Genomic DNA, 24,811 nt, shown 5'->3' with positions numbered 1-24,811 from the left:
AACGGAATAGAATAGAATAGAATATTATTACCGCCTTTAGGAAGTTTTAGTGGTTGAGGCTGCAGTTTGTGATGTAGAATTGCATGCCGTAATCTTTCCCATTGCGCGCGAATCATTTGCATGCAAACTCAATTGGTCTCAAAGAGACCGGTGCCTTTGTCGGACCCGATAACGACGAAGATCACCGTTAATTTCGGCTGGACTCTAGAGGATGCATCGTATAGGTAATTTTTTTAGTGTTGCGGATACACACATGCAGACCAAGATGCCTCTTACGTGTGCACTGTGCACAGCCAGTACAGCCAGCACAGCAGAGAAGATGCCGGGAGGCGGAGGGAGAAGATGCCAGAAGGCGGAGGAGGGTTCGACCTAACGGGACTGACGTCGATCGCACGGAATATATAGTACATACATTGTACACACAATATAGTTGCACAGAACTCACTCAATGCAACAATGAATAGTTGAATTAAGCAAGAACTTATAATACGAGTATAGTCGAATATGAATATGATGAAATGTATTCATTATTTGCTACTTCGCCCACCTAAACTTACTTTCATTTTAGACAATGAAAAATAGCACTTGTTCCATGGGAATGTTTACCTAACAGAAAAAAATCTATGAGAGAGCCTTTTTGAAATGGGTCTTAAGACTTTAATTATTTAGGTATGTGATTGATGGATGACAATGATATCTTTGCATTGAAAAAAGTGTCTGATCAAATTAAAATTTCAAAAAGTCATTGAAATACAAAATTTTAAACTGTTAAAGCTGACGATTTTCTCATTTAAAGTAATCAATCGTAAAATGCAAGTTAAGCAGCTAAATTAGAACTTTTCTAAATGTCCAACTTTCCAAATTAATAGCTAATTTTTAACAAAATATTTGAATTTTCAATTAAAATAGATGAAATGTAAACTCAAAGGCGAATTTTTAAGAAAAGAGTTGAGTTTAAAATTTAAAATATTGAATGGTCTAGAAATTAGTTGACCTTTTGATACAATAATTAAATGTTTAACCAAGTAGTTTAATTTTCCACCAAATGATCGAATTTCAGTCGAGCTTTCTAACAAAAAAGATTAGACATCAACCAATTTCCAACCTAAGAGTTGAATTTTCAACCCAAAAACAAACGAATTTTTTAGAAGACAATTGAATGAGAAACCTTAAGAGATCAATTTTTAACCAAGAAAAATAAATTTCTAACCAAATAATTGAACATTGATTAAAAATTATTTTTACACCACAAAGTTACATTTACAACCAGCTAGTTGAAATTTCAATTAAAAGAGACGTATTTTCAAAAAAATTGCACAGTTATTACAGAATTAAAAAGATTAGATTATTATTGTTGAAATTTTCTAATTTTTAAACAAATGGTTGCATTTTAGAGCCAGAAAGCCAAGTTTTTCAAAAGACAACAAATTAGTTCATTTTCAACCAAAGAAAGATGCTTTTTCAAACAAAAGCGATCAATTTTCTACCATAAAAGAGGGGTTTTAATCCAATACGATTAAGTTTTTAGCAGACAGTTGAAGTAGTAGTCTGAAAAGATAACCTTCTTACAAACAAAACAAACAATTTTTAACCATTAAAGAGGAATTTTCAACAAAAGAGAATGAACTTTTAACTAAAAATAGTTTGATTTTCTTGTTGGGTTTTTACAAACGTAGTTCGCACTGAAGCGAACTAAAGATTTAGAAAGCAAGGGAAAAAGTGAATTATTTGAAGAAAAAAAGCGATAAGTGGGGAATAGTGATAAGAGAGTCTTTATACATTGAGAAAACGATTTAATTGGAACAACAAAATTTTTTATTGGCACAAACATAGAAAATGGTTATTATATAGACAAAAAATATGAAGTAGTCCAAACAAAATTTTTCATTTGTTTTAACCAAATATTTTGGTAGCTTTGGTAGCTTTTTTTTCACATATATTTTTTACCATTAAGGACACTTTATTATGTGCTGCTGTTGAAATTAAAGCTAATTAATATTTCATAAAACTACCACTTTAAAATTCTTGTTCATTTCCCGGTTTTCCGGTCCAGTGACCAGCCTATGATATTTAATTAAAAAATGAGGAAATACAAAATGCTTTGAAAAAGTGTCGAAGTCGAGAAAACCAGCGTAAGTGCACAATGGCTAGCCCGTAATTTTCCGAAAACTATTAAATGCAAATCTGCTGGATATCACTTTACCGTTGTGGAAAGGCAGCGTTTATGTCCATTATAATCGCCAGAGAATTAATAAAATCCACCGTCATATTGAATTACTGTCCGTTTACTGCCGGTTGTGAGAATCGCTAAACCGTTTTACGTGAAGAATGGATACGAAAGAACCATGTGTTCTTTGTCCGAATATTAAAATTTTTTTACGACTTTGGTGTCTGCTGAGTTAGGAAATCGTTTAGCGGCTTATAAATTTTCGAATGCTAATTTTTCATATTTTTTTACTGACACAGATAAATGTTTGCATGATAGATCCATGCTATTCTCAATTTATCTGTTGCTGGGATTGGCATGAGTATAGATTAAAAAGAGGATATTGGATACTTTAAGGAGTCTACAATTTTAACTAAAAAAAAGACTCGAATTGCACCTGAACTGTACGTTAATATTTTAAGTAAATATTTACATGTCATTAGCATGTTTTAGTTTTATAGTGTATTACCTTCATCATAATCCCGTTATCGTAATGCGATTATAATTATAGTTTTCCTACTCGCGATAAGAGTAATTTTCATTTGATAAAAAAGAGCATCTTACCATTCCAAGACGTATTTACTTTTATTAAAGTCTTTTTTGGTTGAATTCGACTTTTTTTTTGGTTTAAAATAATAAATTTCTTGTTGAAATATCAATTATTATATTTTTCGTTAAGAATTCATCTTTTTGTTTAAAAATTCAATTATTTAGTTGAAAGAGGATCTAATTTCGTAAAAATTCATGTTTTCTGTTGGTGATTCATCATTTTACTTTGAAACTGTTATTTCAAAGTTTTTTTGTTGTTGTTAAAAATTATATTCCTGATTGAAGATTCATTATTTTTGTTAAAAATCCATCTTTTTTGTTTGGCATTTTAACTATTTTGTTGCAAATTTGTTCCCTTTTTGACTAAAAATTAATTTTTCTGCCTGAAAATTAAACTCTTCTATTCTTGGTTGAAAAATGTATCTGTTTCATTTGAGAATTCTTGTATTTTGTTGCAAATTTGATTTTTGTAGAAGAAAATTAATATTTTAAGTTAAAAATTGAACTACTTCGTCAAGATTTTACTTTTTGTTTGAACATTCATCCCTGCAGATAAAAATTCATTTTTTTAAAAATATTTAAATATTTTATTGAAAATTTAAAATTATTTAACTAAAAATGCAACTATTCCACATTTGCTTGAAAATTTATCGTTTTTAGTTGAAAAATTCATATTTTTGGGATAAAGTTGCAAATTTTTGTTAAAATTTCATATTCTCGAGTTGAAAACTCAACTGTTATGCAGGAAATTAGTCTATTTTGTTTAGGGATTAAATATATATGTTAAAAATTAATATATTTTCTTTAACTCATATGTTTTTCATTGAAAATAAAAATAGTTTTTGGTGGAAATATCAACTATTACAGTTTTCGTTGAGAATTCATTTTATTTCTAGAATTTTTAGAAACACCTTATTAATCTTTAATATTTATCATTCGCAACTTCAGAGAGGATACATTCAACTATCAAATATAAATTATGCAATTGTTGATAAATTAATTGAATGCTATTGAAGTTTAAAGTTGAAATTAATGTAATTCATTCTGGTTTAATGAAGGATTCGTTATCGTTGCAGACGTCACGTTTTGGTTAAGAGACCCTTAAATGTATTCGTAATTGCATTTACTGCTAATTGCAATCGCGCATTCGCGGACTATCGACTTTGGATTCATGAGAGAACGCCGTTCTCGTACGGCGATTTATGCCCATTGAAGAGGAATCGTGGGCCGGGCGAAAGTTCATGGCTATTGGCTATTGGCTATTTTTTCCCTAAACGTATAAAGATAAGGACCGAACTCATGCAATAATTGTTGCTGCGAAATGTCAGCGAATGTATACCCTTGTCCGCGATCGAACGTGGCCTCGAGATCAACTTTGTTTGATAGTCTGCATTTATGGCTCATACATATTACTCCTTGTCGTCTTCCTTTCTCTTCAGATACCCAATCTCATCAAATGTGATTGAAATATGCACTCAAAAAAGGCATCAAGTAGAATGGCCTTCAATGATAGAATATAGTGTTCAAAATTCACTGGAACCTGGATTTGTGCACGATTTCGGGCATGGCATGCAGTAGCCTTCGATACACATCCAGGGACTGCGAATGTAAACGCAGGATCGCTTCTACTAATTTTGTTCGCATTTAAGCGAATAAGCAAAGAAAAGAGAAAAAAATTAAGTTTTTATAAAAGAAGGGAAAAAGAGAAGTTCTTTAAAAAGGGAGAAAGGAGAGGAAATAAAGGAAACAGTGTGAACTCTGACATAGTGATTTCAAATTAACATTTTATATGACCCTTTTTAAGAAGTTCGTTATTGGTATCTATTTATTATTATCATGGATAGTCCATGTCCACCTGCCTAAACATGCGTTACTAAAGTACCTTATAATTCAACACTAAGGCAAAGGTATTTCCGGTAATAAACCCTGGACTACATTTGTTCTAGATTTATTTTTTGTTTTCTTTTAAAACAAAACTAATAGTTTTTCTTTAAATATTCTGTCCTTAATTTGCAAATTTATTATCTTCAATAAAGTATATAAAATGGGTTTTTATTTCGGAAAACTGAGTTTCATCATACAAGCCAAGGAATTGAATCATATTAGAGGTCCTGAAAACGTGGGTTTTATATATGTGTAAGAGAGCAATATCATAAAGAAGATGCTAATAAGTGAATGTAAGGTGACAAAGGAAGGCAATAAAGACTTCTTTTGATCTATTGATTTCTATTTCTTGACCAACTTCCACATGTCATACGCACTCCCACGGGCCTGGACATTTCCTTTTCTTCTTATACTCTTCTTCATTTTGCTCCCAAGAGCCTCTTTCTCATACGACACTATTAGCAGCTACATTACATACCAGCGTACCAATCATTTCTCTTAAGTCAGAAGAGATGATTGGTCCGACGACAACGTACTCTATTACTACATATTAGCATAACACGACTTGCCTAATTGATGTAAGTTAAACTATTTCACCCTTAGCTTGCCTACAAGATATTCCACGTCATTTGTTATCAAGAAATTATTAATTAGCGTTTGATTCAATACTTTATCGGTATTCATTGGTGGTTAATCGAGATTACAGAATTCAGATTCCAGACTGCTCTCAGAAAAGGGGAAATAGGGCAATTTTTTACGAAAATGGGAAAACAAAAAAAATGATTTAGGTATCCGTATACAGTTCTTTAAATTCCTGATATTCCAAGTCAAAATATTTCAATAAAATAGTGGACTTTTCAACCAAAAAATATGAATTTTCAACCCTAAGATCAATTTTTAACCAAGCAACTGAGTTTTTCAGTTAGAAATTTCAATGATTTAGAAAATATTTAGAAAAAATATCATTTTCAACCTTAAGTTTTGAGGGCATAGGTCGCAGACCAATCTCTCCAGCAATCACCCCAAGCGAAGAGCTTCACGAATTCATCGTACATCATAGATAACACAAAAATAAGCAAGCTGACTGATAACTTCATAGTGAGATTGATATTCTTTACTCTAATAACATTCGCTGAGTATAAAGCTCTTTACAAGGAAAAAGGAGGAATTCTTTATAAAAGGAGAAGCCAGGGAAAGAATGAGAACTCTGAGATCACTGGATACTTTTCGAGAGTTTTCGTGTTAAGTTAAGCAAATGTAGTTAACAACATTCCGGTGAACTGTATCTAGAGTAAATCGACAAGATTAACAAGAATTATTTAAAACAAGAATAACAGATCCTAATCGCATTGGGTAATTAAGGGGTAATTACCGAAGAGGGCGAAGATTATACTTACACTTTCTCGAACTCAGGTTCGTTTTGCTTACATACTGGGAGCTTGTGATTGATTATACGGTTGCGCTAAACCTACACACGTAACGGCATATCGCATGTAAACCCACGCGACGTAATATTATCTATTATCACACATCTCTTCTGCACTTTAAAATTCTTTGATTATCGTTTTTATTAAATAAAGAAAAATTAAAATATTTTACTGACTTATACCAGAGATTTGAAAAGTTTTACTCATTTGTCTCTATTTTAATAAAAACATTGATTAATCTCTGGTTGTAAATTATCACTCATAATTATATTAATAAAAATTGATTTGTTGTTATACTCGTCTTTTAAACATCTTTAAATTAAAAAATGACCCCCCAAAGGTCTGTTCAGTTTTACACTTTATCTAAAATATCAAGAATCGTAAGCTAATCTATAAAACTATCTTTCAGTAAAACTAAAAGCAGAGAATTTTTAATTTAAAAAATGAATGACATAAATCACTGATTTTGTTACCTATAATTTTTTGAGGAAATAAATTAAACTCGACGGGGCATAAAAGTTCTATCCGTGTTTATTACGCCTCTTTCCTGAAATCTCTGAAATCAGTTCTGGGACTTTAACCCCGTGTTTCATTTTTTTTTAGACTAGGATCAGATACTTTGATCAGAATCCCTAGAATGGAAACCTAATCCCAGTTATAAAAGATTCTGTACCTGGCCGATTCTCCACTGGGTTCCACGCCCCGATGGCAGTAATATTTATGTAATTATGGGTGAGAAACACACGGAAAGACAAGGTTCATTTCAAACCTTTAAAATAACTTTAAAAAATAAAATAAGAAGTGCAATAAAAAATTAAAAATACACACACTAAATTTAAATCAGTTAATATTTGACTGATTTAGTTAAGGAAGCCTGCTTTGACTGAAAAATCAATCATTACTGCTGACAAAACAGTAGTTTCAACAGATATATTAGTCAATATTGCTGACTGAATCAATTTGTCACTTCAAATTACTGATTTTCAGTTAATAGAAGTGTTCGATTTGTCTGCCACAATAAAATAGTAAAATTTCTCAATTACAGTTCTTTATTTAATTCAGACACTTAAATTAATGATTAAAATAAAAAAGAAATGACTGATTAAGACATTGAAAGTTACGGATAAGATCACTCAAAATTACAGATTTATTTAGTGAAAGCTAAGGAGCCAAAATACTTTTTTATAGCCCTAAACTCGTAATTTTTAGTTAAACATTCACCTTTTAGGTAAAAATTTAGTTATTTTTGGTTAAAAAGTTTTTTTTCGAGAATTAATTTTTGTAATTGAAAATTGAACTCTTCCACTTTCGACTGAAAATTCATTATATTTATTTACAAATGCAACTATTTGGTTGAATATTCAACTATTTTCATAAAAATTCTAAAAATTCTACATTTTTTATGTTAAATTACAAAATATTTTGTTTTTATTGAAATATATTGAAATAATATTTTGGTTAAAGATTCATTTTTTTGTTTAAATTAAACTGATATTAATTTGAATTTGTAATCTTTAATCGATGAAATATCAACTATTACATATACGTTTTTGTTCAAATTCATCTTTTTTATTGAAAATTTTACTTCTTGATTGAAAGTTGGACCGTTTTGTTAAAAATTCATTTTAGTTTTTTATAATTCATGATTTTCGTTACAAATTTATCTATTTGGTTAAAAATTTGACTCATTTGTTTAAAATTAAATGTTTAAATTTGATAATTTACGTATTTTATTTAAAAAAAATCTATTCTCTAAAATTCTATTTTAATATTGATCTGTTCGGAACCAAATGTAAATGCTTTTTTAAAAATTCATTTTTTTGTTAATGATTTATCATTTTGGATGAAAATTCATCTGTTAGGTTGAGAATTGAACTGTTTTCTTTAAAATTCATATGGTTTAGGTTGAAAATAAATCTTTTTGTCTCCCTCTTTGTTTAAAAATTTTTTTTTCAAAAATTAAAATTTTTTTAAAATGATTAAATATTAAAAATTTGTCTATGGGTTCTGCTCGAATGAAAAAAACAAGGCTATTTACTTAGGCATGAACATATTTTTTTACTTAGCCACTACAAAATAATCCAAAGACGCGAAATTTGCACCATAATAAACTAACTTGATCAAAAATTATTTTTGCGAAAATATAATTTTCAATTCTTAGTAATTAAAAAAGATTAAAACCTTAAAAATTTCTGTGGTGGCCCAAGGTGATATCCAGAAAATTTGAAAATAAACGACGCAGGAGTTATTTTGGCGTTATTTTTCTTGGTAGAGTAAAAACGCTGCATTTTTAGTGAAAAAAATCAGATGTATGAAAAGTACTCAAATTAAATTAAATTTTTAATCTGTGCAACATCCAAGTTTGTTGATAAACTTTGTTAAGAGAGCGAAGACTGTTCGAGATATAAGAAGTGATAAAATAGGATCTTTTAGAAACTATCAGGAAAAATCTCTCCGATAAACCTGATTCTAATCCAGATTATCTTGTTGTTTGCAGCCGTAAGGAGAACTGGAAATGAAATAATGAATTAACAGTCATCCTGTTCGACGCGCAGGTCTGAATTGGCGAGTGGAACCTGAGTAGTCGGTAGCTTTGATAAAGAAAAACGAGAAATTAATGTCAGAATCGGTACCAACTACCAACATATGCGCGAACGGAGCTAATAAGCAAGAAGGACGAGAGACTTGAAAACGAGTAATTGCACTTATACGTCCCGGCGCGCTTCAGGTAATTGGTGCGATTAATTTAAAGGAAAAGAAAAAAGTTGAGGGCCCTGCGTTGCAAACGAAATGGTCGTTAATAAGTTTTACGGTGAAATCGAAGTATTGTCATCTGTAGAAAGCTGTACGACAGAGTGAAACTATTCTTGTGATTGGCTGGCTTATACGTAAAATACTAGACTCTAGGAAAATTCAATTATTTCTTTCATTGTATATAGAGACGTGTTCTTGGCACTAATAAAAAGCGGGAAAGACATAAGGGACCGTAAATAAATTACGTCAAATTCTAAAGAGGGGGGAGGGCTGCTCTCATGTCACAAAGTCTCACATAGGAGAGGATCCGCAAAGGTTTTGTAACACGTGACACTTCTCTGATCAAAAATATAATTTTCAGCCACGAGAGATAAATTTGCAATAAATAATAATGAAATTTCAACCAAGAAAGATGACTTTTCGACCATAGAACATGAATCTTGAATCTAAAAAGATGAAGATTTAACAAAATGCATCAATTTTTAATCAAAAAGTTGATTTTTTAACTAAAATTATAAGTTTTCAACAAAAAATGAAACATCTTAATTTTCAGTAAAAAAAAACTACCTTTCAACAAGAACAAAAAAAAACGAATTATCAACCAATTAAGTCCAACGAAAAAAGACAAGTTTTTAACAAAATAGTTGAATCATTAACCACATAGATAAATTTTCAACTAAACAATTCAGTTTTCAAGTTAAAAGGTTGAATGTTACAGAAAACAGCTGCCTTTTAAACCAGAAGAAAAAAGGATTTTCAACCAGAAAAGTAATTTATAATCAAGAAAGATGATTTTTCAACGAAATATAGTTGAATTTTCGACCAAAAAAGATAATTTTTTAAATGAAAATTGTAATCAGTAAATTTTCAGTTTAAAATACTAAATTTCAACAAACAAAATTTTCAACAAGATGAGAAGAATTTTTAACTTATAAAAGATAAATTTTCAACCAAAAGTGGAACAATTAACTTTTCAGAAAAAATTTCAACAAAATATGTAAATCTTTAAATAAATATTTTAGTTTTCAAGAAAGTCAATTGCCCAACGAATAGTCCATTTCATTACCAATTGTTGAATTTTGAAGCAAAAATCGAAATTTTCTGAAAAACAATTGAATTTTCAACCCGAGAATATGAACTTTCAATAAAAAAATTCTTTTCACCACGAGAGAGATGGATTTTCCACCAGTAAAGGGGACTTTCATGACACAAAAGAAGAATAATTCAATTTCATTTAAATCTACAAAAAATACGAATTTCCAACAAAATAAGTGAATCCTCAAACAAATAGATGAATTTTCAGCAAAGCAGTTGATTTTTCAAGTTAATAAGTTGAATGTCACAGAAAACGGTTGATTTTCACATCATGAAAGAAGAATATTTAGTAAGAAATATAATTTCTAATAAAAAAATATGAATCTTCAACAAAATAGTTGAATTTTCGAACAAAAAAGATTAGTTTTCAACAAAAAATGGATCGTTAACTTTTCAATTTAGAAAAATGCTTTTTTACTGAAAAAAAAATGATCAACCTATTTAATCTAACTGAAATATACGTATTTTTAATAAAATAGATAAATCCTCAGATAAAAAAAAATTAATTTAAAAAAATTCAGAAAATTCAACTGTTTGGTTCAAACTTGATCTTTGCAGCTCGAAACTTCAGCATTTAGTTGACTATCTTCGAAAATAATTAATTACTTGGTTGAAAATTCATCTGTTTTTTGTTGAAGCTTGATCTGTTGTGTTTGAAGCTTTTTTTTTGAAAATTCAACTATTTTGTTAAGAATTTATTTTGTTTTGTTTTAATATTTGACTGTTGAAAATTCATCCTTTTATATTGAAATTCATCGTTTATGGTGTAAAGTAATTTTTTTTATTAAAATAAAACAATAAATTTGAAATTTTAATCGTAAATTATTTTATCCCGCGTATGAAAGAGTCTATGGTAAAAATATTACAATATTCAAATGCTGGTCTTTGAATATTAATAGGACAAGGGAAAATAAATATTGGTTAGGAAAAAATCAGAGAATTTTGAAAATGAAGTTTTGTAGCAACCCTGCTAACGATAGACTTTACATATACAACGGTTTTTTCTCTCTAAAGTACGATTTTTATCGTTTTTTTTTAAACGCGGCCAGCGATCAGCAAAAAGGAAATTTTGCTTAACATTTAAAACCTTGTCTGAGGATTTGCGCAGTGTATGTACATGCTAATAACATAGGCAGGGGATTCATAAAACTTTTTACAACCTCCCATTTCTTATACCGTTCACGGCTACAGAAAGTTATAGTATTATGCGTAACCATTTATGTATATTTCATTATTTGCGTTTTGTTTCGCCTCTCTACAAAGCACTACTGGATTCTTGAGATTCCGTTAATATGGAAGAGAGTCGGCCATTGCACTTTTGCATTATCATAAGCCACTAATTTCCTGAGCTACTGAAAGCACTCTGCCATTAATTACAGGAAGATACTATTGACCGTGAAACGTAACACGACAAGATAAATAATTTAATATGTCATTAGCCATTCACTGAAACAAGACAAGCATGATTCTATAAATAAATAAAAACGTAGGAGCAAGATAGGTTGCAGGTTTTAAGCTTTGAACTTGTCCAAACACATCAGTGAAGAATGCAACCTCGAACTCGTAAAGGTTAGCTCCATTTACATGGTAATAACAGAATGTTTTCAAACCTTAATTACCCATCAGGTGCGTGTCTGACACTGAATGGCAAGTCGAAAACAGTGCCTTGCATAAATATCGAAAAATTAAAATACTATTACCAGATTCAATTAAAATCTGCCAGAAAGCAGACCTTATGAAATTAGGTAATGGGTTTAAAACTTCATTATCTTTAAACGAGAATTTTAATAATTATACGTCACATTAATATGATGGATAGTATAATTCGATCTGAATCATAATAATCTTAATTTTAATTATAGACAAATTATTATTTTAATATCCAATATGCGATTTAAGAGATCTCTTATATGATGCAATTCTGATGAAGCAATTTACAATATCTTCTCGAAAAGAAGACATCGAGGGGCCGAGAATAAATTACGTAAAGTTTTTTTCTCAAATTTTGAACAACGTACTCATCTTTTTAAGGGTCCATAAGTTTTTACCCCCCCCCCCCTCCCCCTAATCTCCCGTAATTTTTATCTACTACATTTTTTTCATCAATTTAGTTAGAGCTCATCTAAAGATAAATTACGGTTTTGATTTTAAATTAAGAACAGTTGACATTAAAAAAAAAAACAAAAAGGAATTTTCAACCAAATATTTGAATTATCAAGCAAAACAGATTAATTTTCAAGCAATGCATTTTTAAATCAAAAAACGAATTTAAAAAAAAATAGATGGATTTTTAACCAAAACAGATTTCAGTTGAAAACAAGAATATGAATTTTCAAAAAAATAGTTGAGATGACTTCTTGACAAAATTGTTTAGTTTTCAACAAGATAATAAAATTTTTAACAAAAAATATAATCTTCAGGAGAAAGCAACCAATCTTCATTTCCCTCACCTTACGGGTACGCCAGTACTATAAGATTAAATTAAAGAAGATGCGAACATTTTATATGATTTGATCGTGACATGACTTTTACCAGAAAAGAAAAGTTATTAACACACAAATGAACTGCGGATTGCTGCATTAAACCTAAAGGATATTTTATTACTTTCTACGCACTTTCTGCTTATAATCGTTCAATTATAACAGAAAGATAAATCATGGAGGTGTAATTTATAGTTTTACTGAAAGAGTATGTGATGAAGATTATTTCAGCAAAACCGCAAACTTTAACCATTATCTTGAAACCTGAGATGTTCTTGAAAATAAATACGCATACTAAAGTCACATGTAATATTGTATAATCAAGGCCCTAATTTTAAAATCAGTAACTAAGAAAGATGAATTTTTAACAAAAATGGAATAGCTGTATGTTGAAAAAACTATTTAATAAAGTAGATTCAACTTCCAAACTAGTAGTTGAACTGTTAACCAAAAAAGATGAATTTTCAACCAACATGTGATTTTTGTCCTGCAATTGCGTGGTTCCGTCCCACTGTGCAACAAGATCAATTTGATACTAAAAAGAAGAATTTTTAACAAAACACACAAATTTTCAGCGATACAATTGAACTTGGAACTAAAAAAGTACTGAGTTCAACGAAAAATGAAATAATTACACTTTCAGTTAAGAAATTAATTTTTAACAAAAAAGACATTTTTTAACAAACTAGTTCGATATTACCCTTTGAAATTAATTTTTTGAAACTAAAATGATAAATTTTTAGAAACAACAAAAGCAAAAAAGAATGTTAAACAAAGTTCTTTAACTTTCAACTAAGTAGTTGAATGTTCAACAAAAAGAGATGAAATCTCGAAGAAAAATGCCCTGGTTGTTGATATTTTAAGCAAATATATGAATTTTGAACCAAGAACAGTTATTTTGTAAGTATAAAATAATATAATGATCTAAACTGAAACTGTCATTAATTAAATCAGTAATTTTTAATGAATGACTTGTTAAAAAACGAATCACTTAATAACTTTTACTAATTGAAGCACATATTTTCGATGACATAACCAGTAATTTTTACAAAAATTTAATTTAGAAAGAATTTTATTCATTTACAACAGCAGACAAATCAATTACTTCTTTTGACTGATTCATCGGTTAAAAAGACTGTTTTGTCAGTCGAAATTACGGCTTTTTCAAGCAAAGCATGCTTAATTAATTTCACCAATCAAAAATTCCAATTAAATGACTTTGGCTTTCGTGTGATTTTTTAAATAAAAAAAGGTCTCGTAATGATTACATTGTCAAGAAAATCGTTTGGGTTTGAATTCTCTTTCTTTTTAAATGCGAAAATTATTATACCTCTTTTTGAACTCGTGTTTGAATTGGTTTTTGAACAATATAAAAAGTAGTTGAGAATTTATTTTTACAAACAATATTTTTTTTCAAAACTAAGTTTTGTTGCGAATAATTGAAACAAAAAACGAATTTTCTTATCGTTCCGCAATTCGGGGTGACTATTAGTCCAATACTTTTCAGAAACTTGGTTAATCGTCCTGATTTTCGGGACGACTGGTCCATCCCCTTTTCCGACTCACCCAGTTTTTCGGGATGACTAAACACAGCTTAAAAATCGTCTCAATATCACTAAAACTAGCAAAGTATACAAAAAGTTTCATAAAAATGACTAACAACCGATCGAATTCTGCAGATGATTTATGATGTAATTGTTCTTTAGACATTTCGCTGTTATTTGTAATTATCCACTGTACGAAGCTATCCACTGTAAGGAGATTTCCCCTATCCTTGTCGAGTATAATTTATGAGTATAGATGCGTGCAAATAAGCAAATAGGCAGTGCAATAAAATCAATGTAAGGCACCCGATTATATCGCACCTCCGGCAATAAACAGGTCGCGCGTGTTCCAATGGGCGAACGATCAGAGCCCAGAGCAGTTTGCGACAGAAACCACATAACAGACCAAGCCTGCGGTATAATAATGCGGTATATAATGTCCCAAAAAACGCTGATTATGCGAATAAATATAGCAGCATGTAATGCACAACCTTTATTGAAAACTCGCATGCGTGTTTTATACAAAACGGCGTGTTTATTCGCGCAAGAAGCCGCATATATTGAACGCGACTTAATCCAGATCTTTATTACCTCGTACGTAACTTGGCTTGCTAAGTTCAGTTAAGAGGAAGGGAGTGTCATAATAGGAGCAAGAGAGACCGAATTTTGTTTGAATATTGGTCTCAGGAGCGGGATTTAATTTCTGAAGAAGACTTGGTTCTCTGCCGACGTAACCGCATTATGCAAAGCTTTTGCTTCGAGTTAGCCTTTAGAAGCTGGGGAAAAAGGATAGTAGCTGCGCAGGCGATAAGTTTAATTTCAAAATAACTTGCCAAGGAACAAAGACACTTTGTAGCATTCAAATATTTCTGGCGAGTCGGGGTACGATTTCAAATTCCAGGTTACTTCCTATCCTTGTTAGGCTTCCAGATCAGTTATAGGAACACTGAATTATTAATTTCTCCACGGAAAAAGTTACTAATAATCGTAAAAATATTTCGTCTACGTATTTCAGATTCAAGTGATTTTCAGTTCTTCGAATTGAGTTCAATCATCTAACATAAGGTGAAGGAAGAATCTGAGAATGAGGTATATTGCGGTCAACTCCAGGGATCAACTTAAGCCAAGTTACTTGACCCATTCCGAGACAAGAACGGCGATTTAATTAGGATCCTGGCGAGATGAGTACAAGTAGGATGTAATCACAGGTACTTCCAGAAGCGCATTCCGCTTCAGCAACAGATGCACAAAAACCTTTTCAATGTTTATAAGTCAGTTATGTTTTGCGGATAAAAAAATTTCTCACGTCTCCGAGGGATGCTAAGAAGAAAAGGGTTCCAAGCTGACTTTATTTATAAAATTCTAATATTATTTGAAACAAAAGTGAATTTGAGATTAGTTAATTGCAAAACTCAATTCGGAAATTAAATTAAAACATTCTGATGAACCTTCGTACAATTTTATCAATGGCAATTAATTTAAGGCACAGAGAAGTCAAGTCGCGCAAATGATCGAGGTTAAATTTCACGTCACTCGCATAACGATGTAGAAGCGAGCTGTTCGATCGGAGGTGTTTCATAATGTTCGCAGATAATGACGAAGGTGTACATCATCATTATGCGATAGGTCGATCAATTTATTATTGTTCGCAATAATAATAACGATCTTTGTTATGCCGCCAAGACGCAGTGAAAAATAAAAATATAATGTGAAAGGAATATTATATCCTCTTCGAATACAATAAGTTTCTTGCGATTGCTTATTGCTGGTGTGAATGACGATCTGAAATAACCAGCCTATGACTCGATCAATAAAAAACTATGGCAAGTCAAAAAATAGACAATTGCATGATTACTCGCTCTTTTAATAGGTTTCAAGATGCTAGTTCAAACTAAATGATGCTCAATCGGAAAAAATTAATCATTTTTTTTCAGAAAGATGACTTCACGATATGGGTCAAGCGAGTCGTAAAAGTGATTAAACCACCTTTTGCAACAAAAAAATTGGCAAATGAAAAAACTTTTATTACAATGTATAAATATGTGTTTGTGCTATTCTAAGGTATTAATTGGAATTGATTTGGCGATCAAATCAGATGTTCCAGTTTGCATCACGGACATTAGAGCGATTCAAATGAAGCTAGCGACCATAAAATCGCGATGAAGTCTGCATCGCACAAAAACAACAGGTTGATCGATGACTTTCGTCAACTTTATTGTAGCGATCGTATTCACTGATTCTAGGAATCGCGGATGCGCCTACGTCGACCCAGGCGAGGAATCATTATTTAAGAATGTTAACTGCGGCCTCTTCCAGCCTCGGGCAATATATCACGCCATAATGCATATGAATATCACATAGAACTATCATTATTTAAAATACCACAAGTGATTAATCTTTGGCCTTTAGACTACCGCCACATGCGTCGGAAAATTTGTACCTTCATGAGCGCTTGAGTTTACGACGTATGTCATTCAAGAGCGCGAATGAATCTACAAAACCGCGAAACGGAATGAGGACAGTCCAAAATGAGAAAAGATCGTCACTAAAATCGAATGCTGCATTCACCAGTAGAAACTGCGTTGCTTTTGCATTTCTTTAAGAACCGATAACACCTATGATCTATGATCAATGAGATAAAAATATCTTTGACGCAATATACAAGAGAATCAAGCGATATTTCATAATCGATAATGATATTCTTATTGATGCTATGTATTTTCCAATCTGTTATTTACTTTTTGTTTTTTCTTTTCTGATCTTAATCTGGATGGACGATGATTGGCTAAGTCGGTTTTGTTCTAAAAAGTCGCGTTCACGGAAAGTTCATCGGTCTGAAATTATGGGCAAAATCTCGAAGGGATGAAAAACTTGTCGGTTTGTGGCGCTGAACGCGAACGCAACATCATGGTATGTAGTAGTCACTAGGATATGTTATTACCGACGTATATAATTACGTTATAACCATGTCGTAGTTAATTTTTCCAGAGTTATCGCGTGCACAAACCACTCCTTCTGGAGACAGCTTTACAAATCCGCATTCGTTTCATTTCAAGACTAGCCGTAAAGATGTAAAGATTGGAAAGCTGATGGATTTCTGCCATTTGAATAGATGTTCTGCAGTAAACAGTAAGAATATTTTCAAACATAATTAAAAAATTGTCATTCTTTGAAATAAAATAATTTTTTAAACCAAAGTACATTTACAAATTATATTTGCAAATTGCAGTTTGAAAGATTAGGGTGACCTCGCTCAAAGTGCCAAATTCCACACTATGACATCAAAGTACACAATCGTAACTCGTGGATCGAACGGTTCGCCTGCTTCCAGATAAATTTTTCCTGAAACCCGTTTTATGACCTCGTCGAAGTGCTTATCCTACAACTGTCCTGCCTATGCGCCTATACTGTCCTCGTTTTCGTATTGATGCCTCCTCGAACAAGTGTGAGGTCTGAGAATTGAGAAGAGGAAGAAGGAAAAAGGAGTAGCAAAAAAGAAGCCTCTATATCTACACCATAGCGAATGGAAGTATAAGACATAATATACGTGATGGTGCGCGTCCGTAAACACGAACTGCCCGAAGGTGTAGCAGTGACTCAAACCTGAAGCACCCTCGGGGTGACTGGGGAACCCTCTTCCTTCTTGCTCTCTCTTTAAAGCGCGAACGGGAGAGACAAAGTTCATGCAAAAGTAAAATAAACTCAGCGCTGCCTTAGGCAAGATGTGTCTCCTCTCGTATTCGACGCCGAAGAAAGCGAATATAGGAACTGGTTCTCGATATTCCAAGAATCTTGAAAGACTAAGGTTAGATCAACTTGCACGCTCAGTAAAGTCATTGCGAGATCCGACCTATGATGCATTCATGTAAAAGACAGGTATCGACTTTAATGATCATAGTCTCTAAGTCGTTCGATTTAAGCTTTGAGGGATTATGTAATTTTATCTCGGAAAGCAGAAAAGCAAGGTTAATCCATATCTATTACTTTGTATATATTTTTGTTAAGCCCAATACTCACTCTTGAGTTTTAGCGAGAAAAATCGCAGCGGTTATATACAATTTTCATATAAGCGTAAACTAGACCACCCTACTGACTAAGCGAGTTAATGAGAAATTGATAAGATGGAGATGGGTAATGTTCTCTTCTTTAAAGTGACAATCTTTCAGGTTAATCTTCATCTTCATTGGTTTGTTACAATCTTATTTGTAGGTAAAAATCAAAGAGTAAACATGAGAGGTTCATCAGGAAATAGAGTCTTTAGACTTACATTATCTGCATCTTCATGCAGTCCATCATCTCCGCTTTCTTCAAGAACGAATCCTACGTCGTTATTATTACTCGACAAGGACGGAAGCTTTCTCGGGCTAAGGCCCTCTCCATCGGTGTCTCTCTTGCGCTTCCCGTTCCTAGGATCGTTGAGATCAGAGTCATGCTCGTCTAACATGTCCGTGACCATCAGTTCGGAACCAACGCTAGTCGGAGACGCAACCGCGTCCAGTGGGGACATCGTAGATCTGTCAACCTCGTTGCTCTCGAGTACCGACATTCTAGGCTCTTCTTTTCTCTTCTATATACTTTAATCCAATGTGTTTATCAACCCTGAATAATATTCACTCTCAAATTCATGTTTGTCGTGCACTAATCCCATTGCTCTTGAATAATTGATTTATGCTAAGTACCAAAAAAATGCTATTGATACAGACATACCTCAGTCTACCTTAATATGGTAAGCTGGACCCCTTCCTGAGTCCTCATTTTCATTCATATTCACACTTCACTAATTATTTTTCTGATCCACCTGCATCTCCTGCTAATCACGTTTCTATCACGTGATTGTTTGATCTTTCGTCATCGATCGTCAAGGCAGATTTGGTTACGAACTAATATTACCTACTGTATCTCAGAGGATCCAATCTTTGATGAAAATTCTCAATGCTGGAATGTTTACCTTCACTCAAAACTCACTTCCGAACACACAGCATGTCAGGATTGAACCCTGAGGACACGGTGGCGTAGGGGAGACGTCGTCACGTGGTCAGGCAGTCACGTGGCCGAGTTTCGGAAAAGTCCCCGGGAAAGCACTTTCGCGCACGCGTATTGGTTAAGATCGGTGGGAAGACGTGTCTGGACATACCGCTTTGGCGCGCGCGCCTCTCAAGAATGGCCTAGAGGCGAAAAGAGGAAAGGAGCCGAGTGGCGCCGCCTGTGGCAGGAGGGGGCAAAACTCCGTGCGTGGAGCAAGTGTTGAACTGCTACGGTGCCTGCTGACCACCACCACCATGACTAGCACCACCGTCTCCACCACCACCTGTCGGATTCGCCTTCTCCGTCCCAGCTTCTCATTCTTTCTCTCCCTCTCTTTGTCTTCCAATTCCTCTTTTTCCCGCACCAGCTAACTGGACTGTGCGCGTCCTTATCGACTCGAACCCGTTTTACCCCGTTCGCGAAATTTCTCCTTTTCTTTCTTTTCTTGATTTCTTATTTTGTATCATCATCCTTTTTATACGCATGTCCTTTTCATATTCTTGCCCTTCCTTTAAACACCATCCGTTGGTTGTCCTCTCTCTCTTTATTTTTGTCCTCTTCTTCATCATGGCCTTTATGGTCTATCTAGCTAGCAGAAGCTGAAAGTTATTTATCCTCTCTTTTCATGAGAGCCCATTCTCTTCTTTGCTGAGCTTCTCACTCTCTTCTCCGCTGGGCAAAGCCATCTTCAAGTTCTGCTATCTCCCTCTCTTGTAGGCATATATGTGTGGTCTATCAAGGCGGAGAGTTCGATCAAGAGAAACAGATGTGGGGAGAGAGAAAGAGAATGTTGACCCTCAATCCCCTCTTCCTTCACGAAAGATCGGTCCTCTCGCTGGTCTTCTCAGCATTAAGTCCCATCTTACGTTAAATCGGCCTGGTTAAGCATCTCCTCTATCTCCCAAGCTTCCATTCCCTAGGCATAGATTGACAACGACGAGATGCCGACAAGTCCTGTCTCCTCGCTTGGTTTGTTCATTCTGTCTAACTCTAACCTTACCAGATTGCCAGACTTCTTCGATTTCCTATATACCTTCTTTCGTAACTGGCGAACAGATGCTATTTCTTCCGAACACGTAGACCTCTATGGTTTCCCGTCACTTAGGTACATTCCATAAATTATCCCTAGGTGATTTGCAAATAAAGTTTTTTCAGATCAACTACCTAGTATAATTTGATAACATATTGATATAAATGAAGAAATACAAGTTCCAAAACCTTCAAAGTTATAGAGATAACGATTGTTTTTACATGGAACTCGATTTACGAAATTTGCAAAGAGAATTTTGAGATTCCTCTGCTCAGACGTTTTCAATTAAGCGAAATTGAAACCGATGTCTGCTCTTGTAACAGGTAATGATAATACCATGCGTCTCGAGTCCCTCAGATCCTAGACCTTCCTACCTTTCCTTAAGGTATTTTAACGACTGCCCTATGATCGAAACTCGATTCAACTTGGTTCTCTGCCATAAAGGTGCAGTAAACTGAGGTTTGAAGTTTCAGCGTTCGAGAAATACGACAATACTGCTTCTCAAGTTCCATTGTGCAGATCGCTGATCCTATTCAAAGATGCAAATGACCATTGTTGTTCTCAGGATATATTTCCTATTAGTAGCTGCAGATCCTGCCTTCAGTTATGTACTGCGTAAGAAACGCCGACTCGAAAGCAATGCTTCCAGAGAGTACTTGTCACAGGACACGTATATATCTGTCTTGGGACATATTTACGCACAAACAGGTTGAGACAAGGATAATTTCATGACAAAGCTGACATTTTCTCAGAACACAGAGGTGACAAATTACTTTTCAGATAGAGAATTTGGAAAAGGGATTTTTCGTCATCTGCAATCAACACAGGAAAAACAAAGTTTCGTTTTGAAACTGATTCCGGTTTACAATTAACCGGTTTCACATTTAATTAATAATTACGTCAGGAGCCGTGATACCACCCCTTGTATATATAGTAGTTATAAAAGAAGTAGTTGGTAACAGATATCTTTACATTGATCCTGCTTTCCTTTCCGCAGTTCGCAGTCCGAATACAGATTTTCAGTTCTATCGATAAGCAAGTTTATTTATCCCTGAATCGCTAGTCCGTCATCGAATTAGCTTGTCACACCGGTGACATTCCTCCATACGTTAACCCAAATACGACCAGGAGCAAAACGCAATGACCGTCTCGTTAAGAAAGAATGCGTCTGCTTCGGTAAACGCGCAGCTATAAACGACACTCTGTCGAAGTCACGACCCAAAAAGTCAGATTTATGTTACTGCGAGATATCATTTCGAAAGTAAGTCGACCTCTGCAATCGATTCTTATTACCCGTATGAAAATGAGCGAAATACATCACAAAAAATCGATGAACGATGGGATGAAAAACATTGTTGCTGATGAGCATTAAATGTCTTCCGGACAGAAAAATGACGTGAGCTAAATCATGATTCACGATCCGGTAAGCCTATTATTTTTTGCAAACACGTGTAACTTCTTTCATTGAAAGACAGGTCGAATAATCTCTCGCGACGCTGCTATCTCTTCGTTTCGAAAAATCGATGGAGCGAACTGCTGATGAACACAACCGGATCGTATCTGTGCACGTATCGGGGCAGGCAAGACAGGTAAACGCGTCCTGGAGATCATTAGATACTAATAAACCGTTCTCCGGAATAAATTTATAAATTTATCTCAGTAGCGGAGCGAAACGATGTGGCGGTGGACCTTGGGGCTCGAGGCTTTCACCGGAGGCTGCTCCCTCCGGCAGCCGACATACCAAGACAGATCACCTCTTTCCTTCTCTTAAACCGCCTTCCATCCTCGTATGCACACCTGTCCGGGCTGGATGGTTACTGCCTCTGCGATCTCGTTTGTTGCTGATACGCGAACTAGATTTTTCAGAGCATCAACCTAACCGGAAGATCAAAATCGAGGCTAATTCCTCCACTCATGGAGCCATCTAGGACAGACAAAATATCAATTTAGACTCTTAGCTTTGTTTGCTTACTGATAATGAATCTGAGTACTAATTTTTATTTCTGAAATGGAACACAATTCTTTCGTTGTATAAAAACTTAGTTAACGAGTCATGGGCAAAACGAGTTTAGCTAATATATTCTATCTGTTACGTTAATCTAGATCTAAGCCCCATTTTATAGTTGGGTTTCTGCAATTTAGTATTGACTCGATTGATAATTTGAAAAATAAGACTTCAATTTGTGTAGTCTTAAAACAATTTTCGGGAGATTTTCCGATAATGTTATTCACTTAAATTTTCTTTTAGATCATTTAATTTCATACAATTTACTCTCGAAGCATGAGAAAAGCTGCCTGAAAGATGTTCCCGTCGTGTACATAGGGTATTGAAAATTTAGTAACTGGAGGAGAAACGAGCGACATTTTTTAGATTAACTGTCCTTCGATAATATGTCGCGAGGTCGAGACCGCTTTGATGCTTTTCCCAGGAGAAATCTTTGAGCATATTTTCACGTCTACTCCGGGGCGTCTCTGCCGGATGCAGATAGCGAAGCCGTCTCATAGAATATGTGGGCACGTATGCAAGCTACACAATATTCCCCTGATGGGAAAGGCCATCCAACCGGCGCGATACGATATAATGCCCGTTCGTATAAAATATTACTGTAAAAATGGCCAAGTCTATATACGTATTCAGTATTCACCTATCTGCCGAGGCGACTCGCGAAAAGCGTTTATTATTATATCACGCCTTTTGTGCTCGGATAAGACTCGTGCATGCAGCCGGAGTTCACGAGGGATCCGTGAAAAGCCCCTTCAAAAGCCACAGGAAATGTGCTAATTCAATACCCAGAAAAATTGTACTCTTGTATTGAAATTATTCTGATATATCCTCTCACCCGTATCAATCATCTCGGAGTTTTGTTTGCAATCAATCAGGACGAGTTAAGTCCCAGGCTTAATCTAACCGAGTGAACAATTGTGGATACTGATGAAAACAAAAAGTTGAAGCGAAACTTGGCACAGATAATTTTTATGACCACTGGTAGTTGGAGGCTGAGAGTGAGAATTACAAATTCCTGAAACCACCAACTTGACATGGACCCATTTATTATCGAACCTGAAGACATCGTGTGATAAAATTTCACGTTTACCTCCCAGGTTCAGACTTGTCCAGAAATGTTGCATACCTCCGTACACCAGTTTTAACGACACCAGGTTCGGTCGTTAAATTTCGTCTTGAGTTCAGCGCCGGTTTCCCATCGTGTAACGAGCTTAAAGTGGACACCGGGCCAATCGAAAGAAGCATGCTTTTATGATACCAGGCGACTCAGATACACGAATGAACGTGAACGAACGGACGAAGAAGGTGCGCTGGTCACTGGGGCGTTGACCTGATGCTGGGCTGGACCAAACGAGTGTGAGTACAACGGAATCCTGGGGTGGACGAGAGGTCGCAAAAGGCTCAGAGCTCGGGAGAAAGAAAGAGAGAGACAGCAATATTCAAAGAAGCTGCTGAGAGTGTCTGAAAGAGAGAGAGAGAGAGAGAGAGAAAGAGACTGGTGAAAGAAAAATGCGGGACGCACGCACAAGGGACTTATCTGACCGAACGTCTTTCGACGTTTATATTAGTGATTCTCGATTCGAGGACTCTGAATGCACTTTAAAAATAGTTTAGCCGATGATAATGAGCTGATCATTGTGTCAAGTGTCAGGTTACAATAGCAAGACATCTTATTTAATATTTACTTAACCGAAACCAATGTTAAAATAAAAAATATTCTGCCAATTTAATTGAAATTAAAAGAGATAGATAAATCTTCCTAATCTGTAAAGTCAAACAATGAGCGATGCGGATAAAAATAAAAATAACGATCAAGATGCATTTAAAGCAAGGACGATGTTGACAATGGTATGAAGTAATCGTGATCGATCACTTAGGCTCGAGACACCTTCGACAATATCGAACTCTTTGGTTGTTATGCAAGCAGGGTGACTCGTGTTACTGCAAAGTATTCACTTTCGACGGCCGCAAGAATTGGAGCGTGGCCAAACCAAACCCAGTGCATCCTTGTTCATTGCTCTTGATTTATTGCCGGATCCGCAGTGGCGACATGTCCTCGTTACCGCCGAATTTCGCATCCCTTTGATCCGTTCGAGCTCGAGATACCACTATGTTCGAGTAAAAAAGAAGATGAAGTAGCAAGCAGCCTTTTATTTCGAGAATTGTCGTTGATAATAAATCCGCAGCATCATTTGTACGCTCTTTCTCAAGAACCGAGTGTGATACATAATTGTCCTGATAACGTAAATTACCCAAGTGTATAAATCGCCTTACATGTCGATAAAGATATCCACGTTCGCCTTGAAATATTTCTAAAGAAAAATTTATGTTTACGAAAAAATCTGTGGTGATGATCACCATACCACAAAACAGATATACCGCAGAATAGATCATCAGTGCACTTCAAGATGTTTCCAATCGATACTTGATGAGTCTATTATGAATATGCTAGCTATCATAAATCGATATCTGGTATTCGTCAGCACATTTCCTTGTTGGTAAAAAAATAAAATTTGTGATTACATCCTGATCGAAAAAAGCTGGCTTGTAGGGGGAGGGGGGCTAACTCGAGATGTGCTGAAAGAATGTACAATATCGTGCGGTTGATGCGATATCATTTCTTGATCGCTAACCACATGGAACATCTATAATTGTAAGGGCTATTTGTATAAAGAGCACCATCTACAATATTATCTATTGCGGCTATGTATTAGTGAACGGTTTAATTAATTAATAATGGATATTGAAATGAATCATAATGATACAATTTAATGATAATTGTCAACTTGCAAGTCTTTACAAGACACGTCCC

The 24,811-nt window shown here is 34.3% G+C and overlaps 1 protein-coding gene across 1 annotated transcript in view; it reads right to left on the bottom strand.

Moving 5' to 3' along the window:
* The window catches only part of LOC117169114 (transcription factor AP-2-epsilon), a 121,117-nt gene extending 102,101 nt beyond the window's left edge, over nt 1-19,016 (bottom strand). The window contains exons 1-2 of the mRNA XM_033355273.1: nt 18,647-19,016; nt 18,207-18,538 (exon numbers count right to left, since the gene is read on the bottom strand). Of these exons, the coding sequence (XP_033211164.1) occupies nt 18,207-18,485 (279 nt within the window). The 5' untranslated portion in view covers nt 18,486-18,538; nt 18,647-19,016. The remainder of the gene's footprint in view (nt 1-18,206; nt 18,539-18,646) is intronic.
* Between the last annotated feature and the right edge of the window lie 5,795 nt (nt 19,017-24,811).

The sequence above is a fragment of the Belonocnema kinseyi genome, chromosome 3 (assembly GCF_010883055.1).
Source record: "Belonocnema kinseyi isolate 2016_QV_RU_SX_M_011 chromosome 3, B_treatae_v1, whole genome shotgun sequence".
Taxonomy (NCBI): domain Eukaryota; kingdom Metazoa; phylum Arthropoda; class Insecta; order Hymenoptera; family Cynipidae; genus Belonocnema; species Belonocnema kinseyi.
Note: the sequence above shows the minus strand (reverse complement) of the source record. Positions and strands in the feature narration are given on the sequence as shown.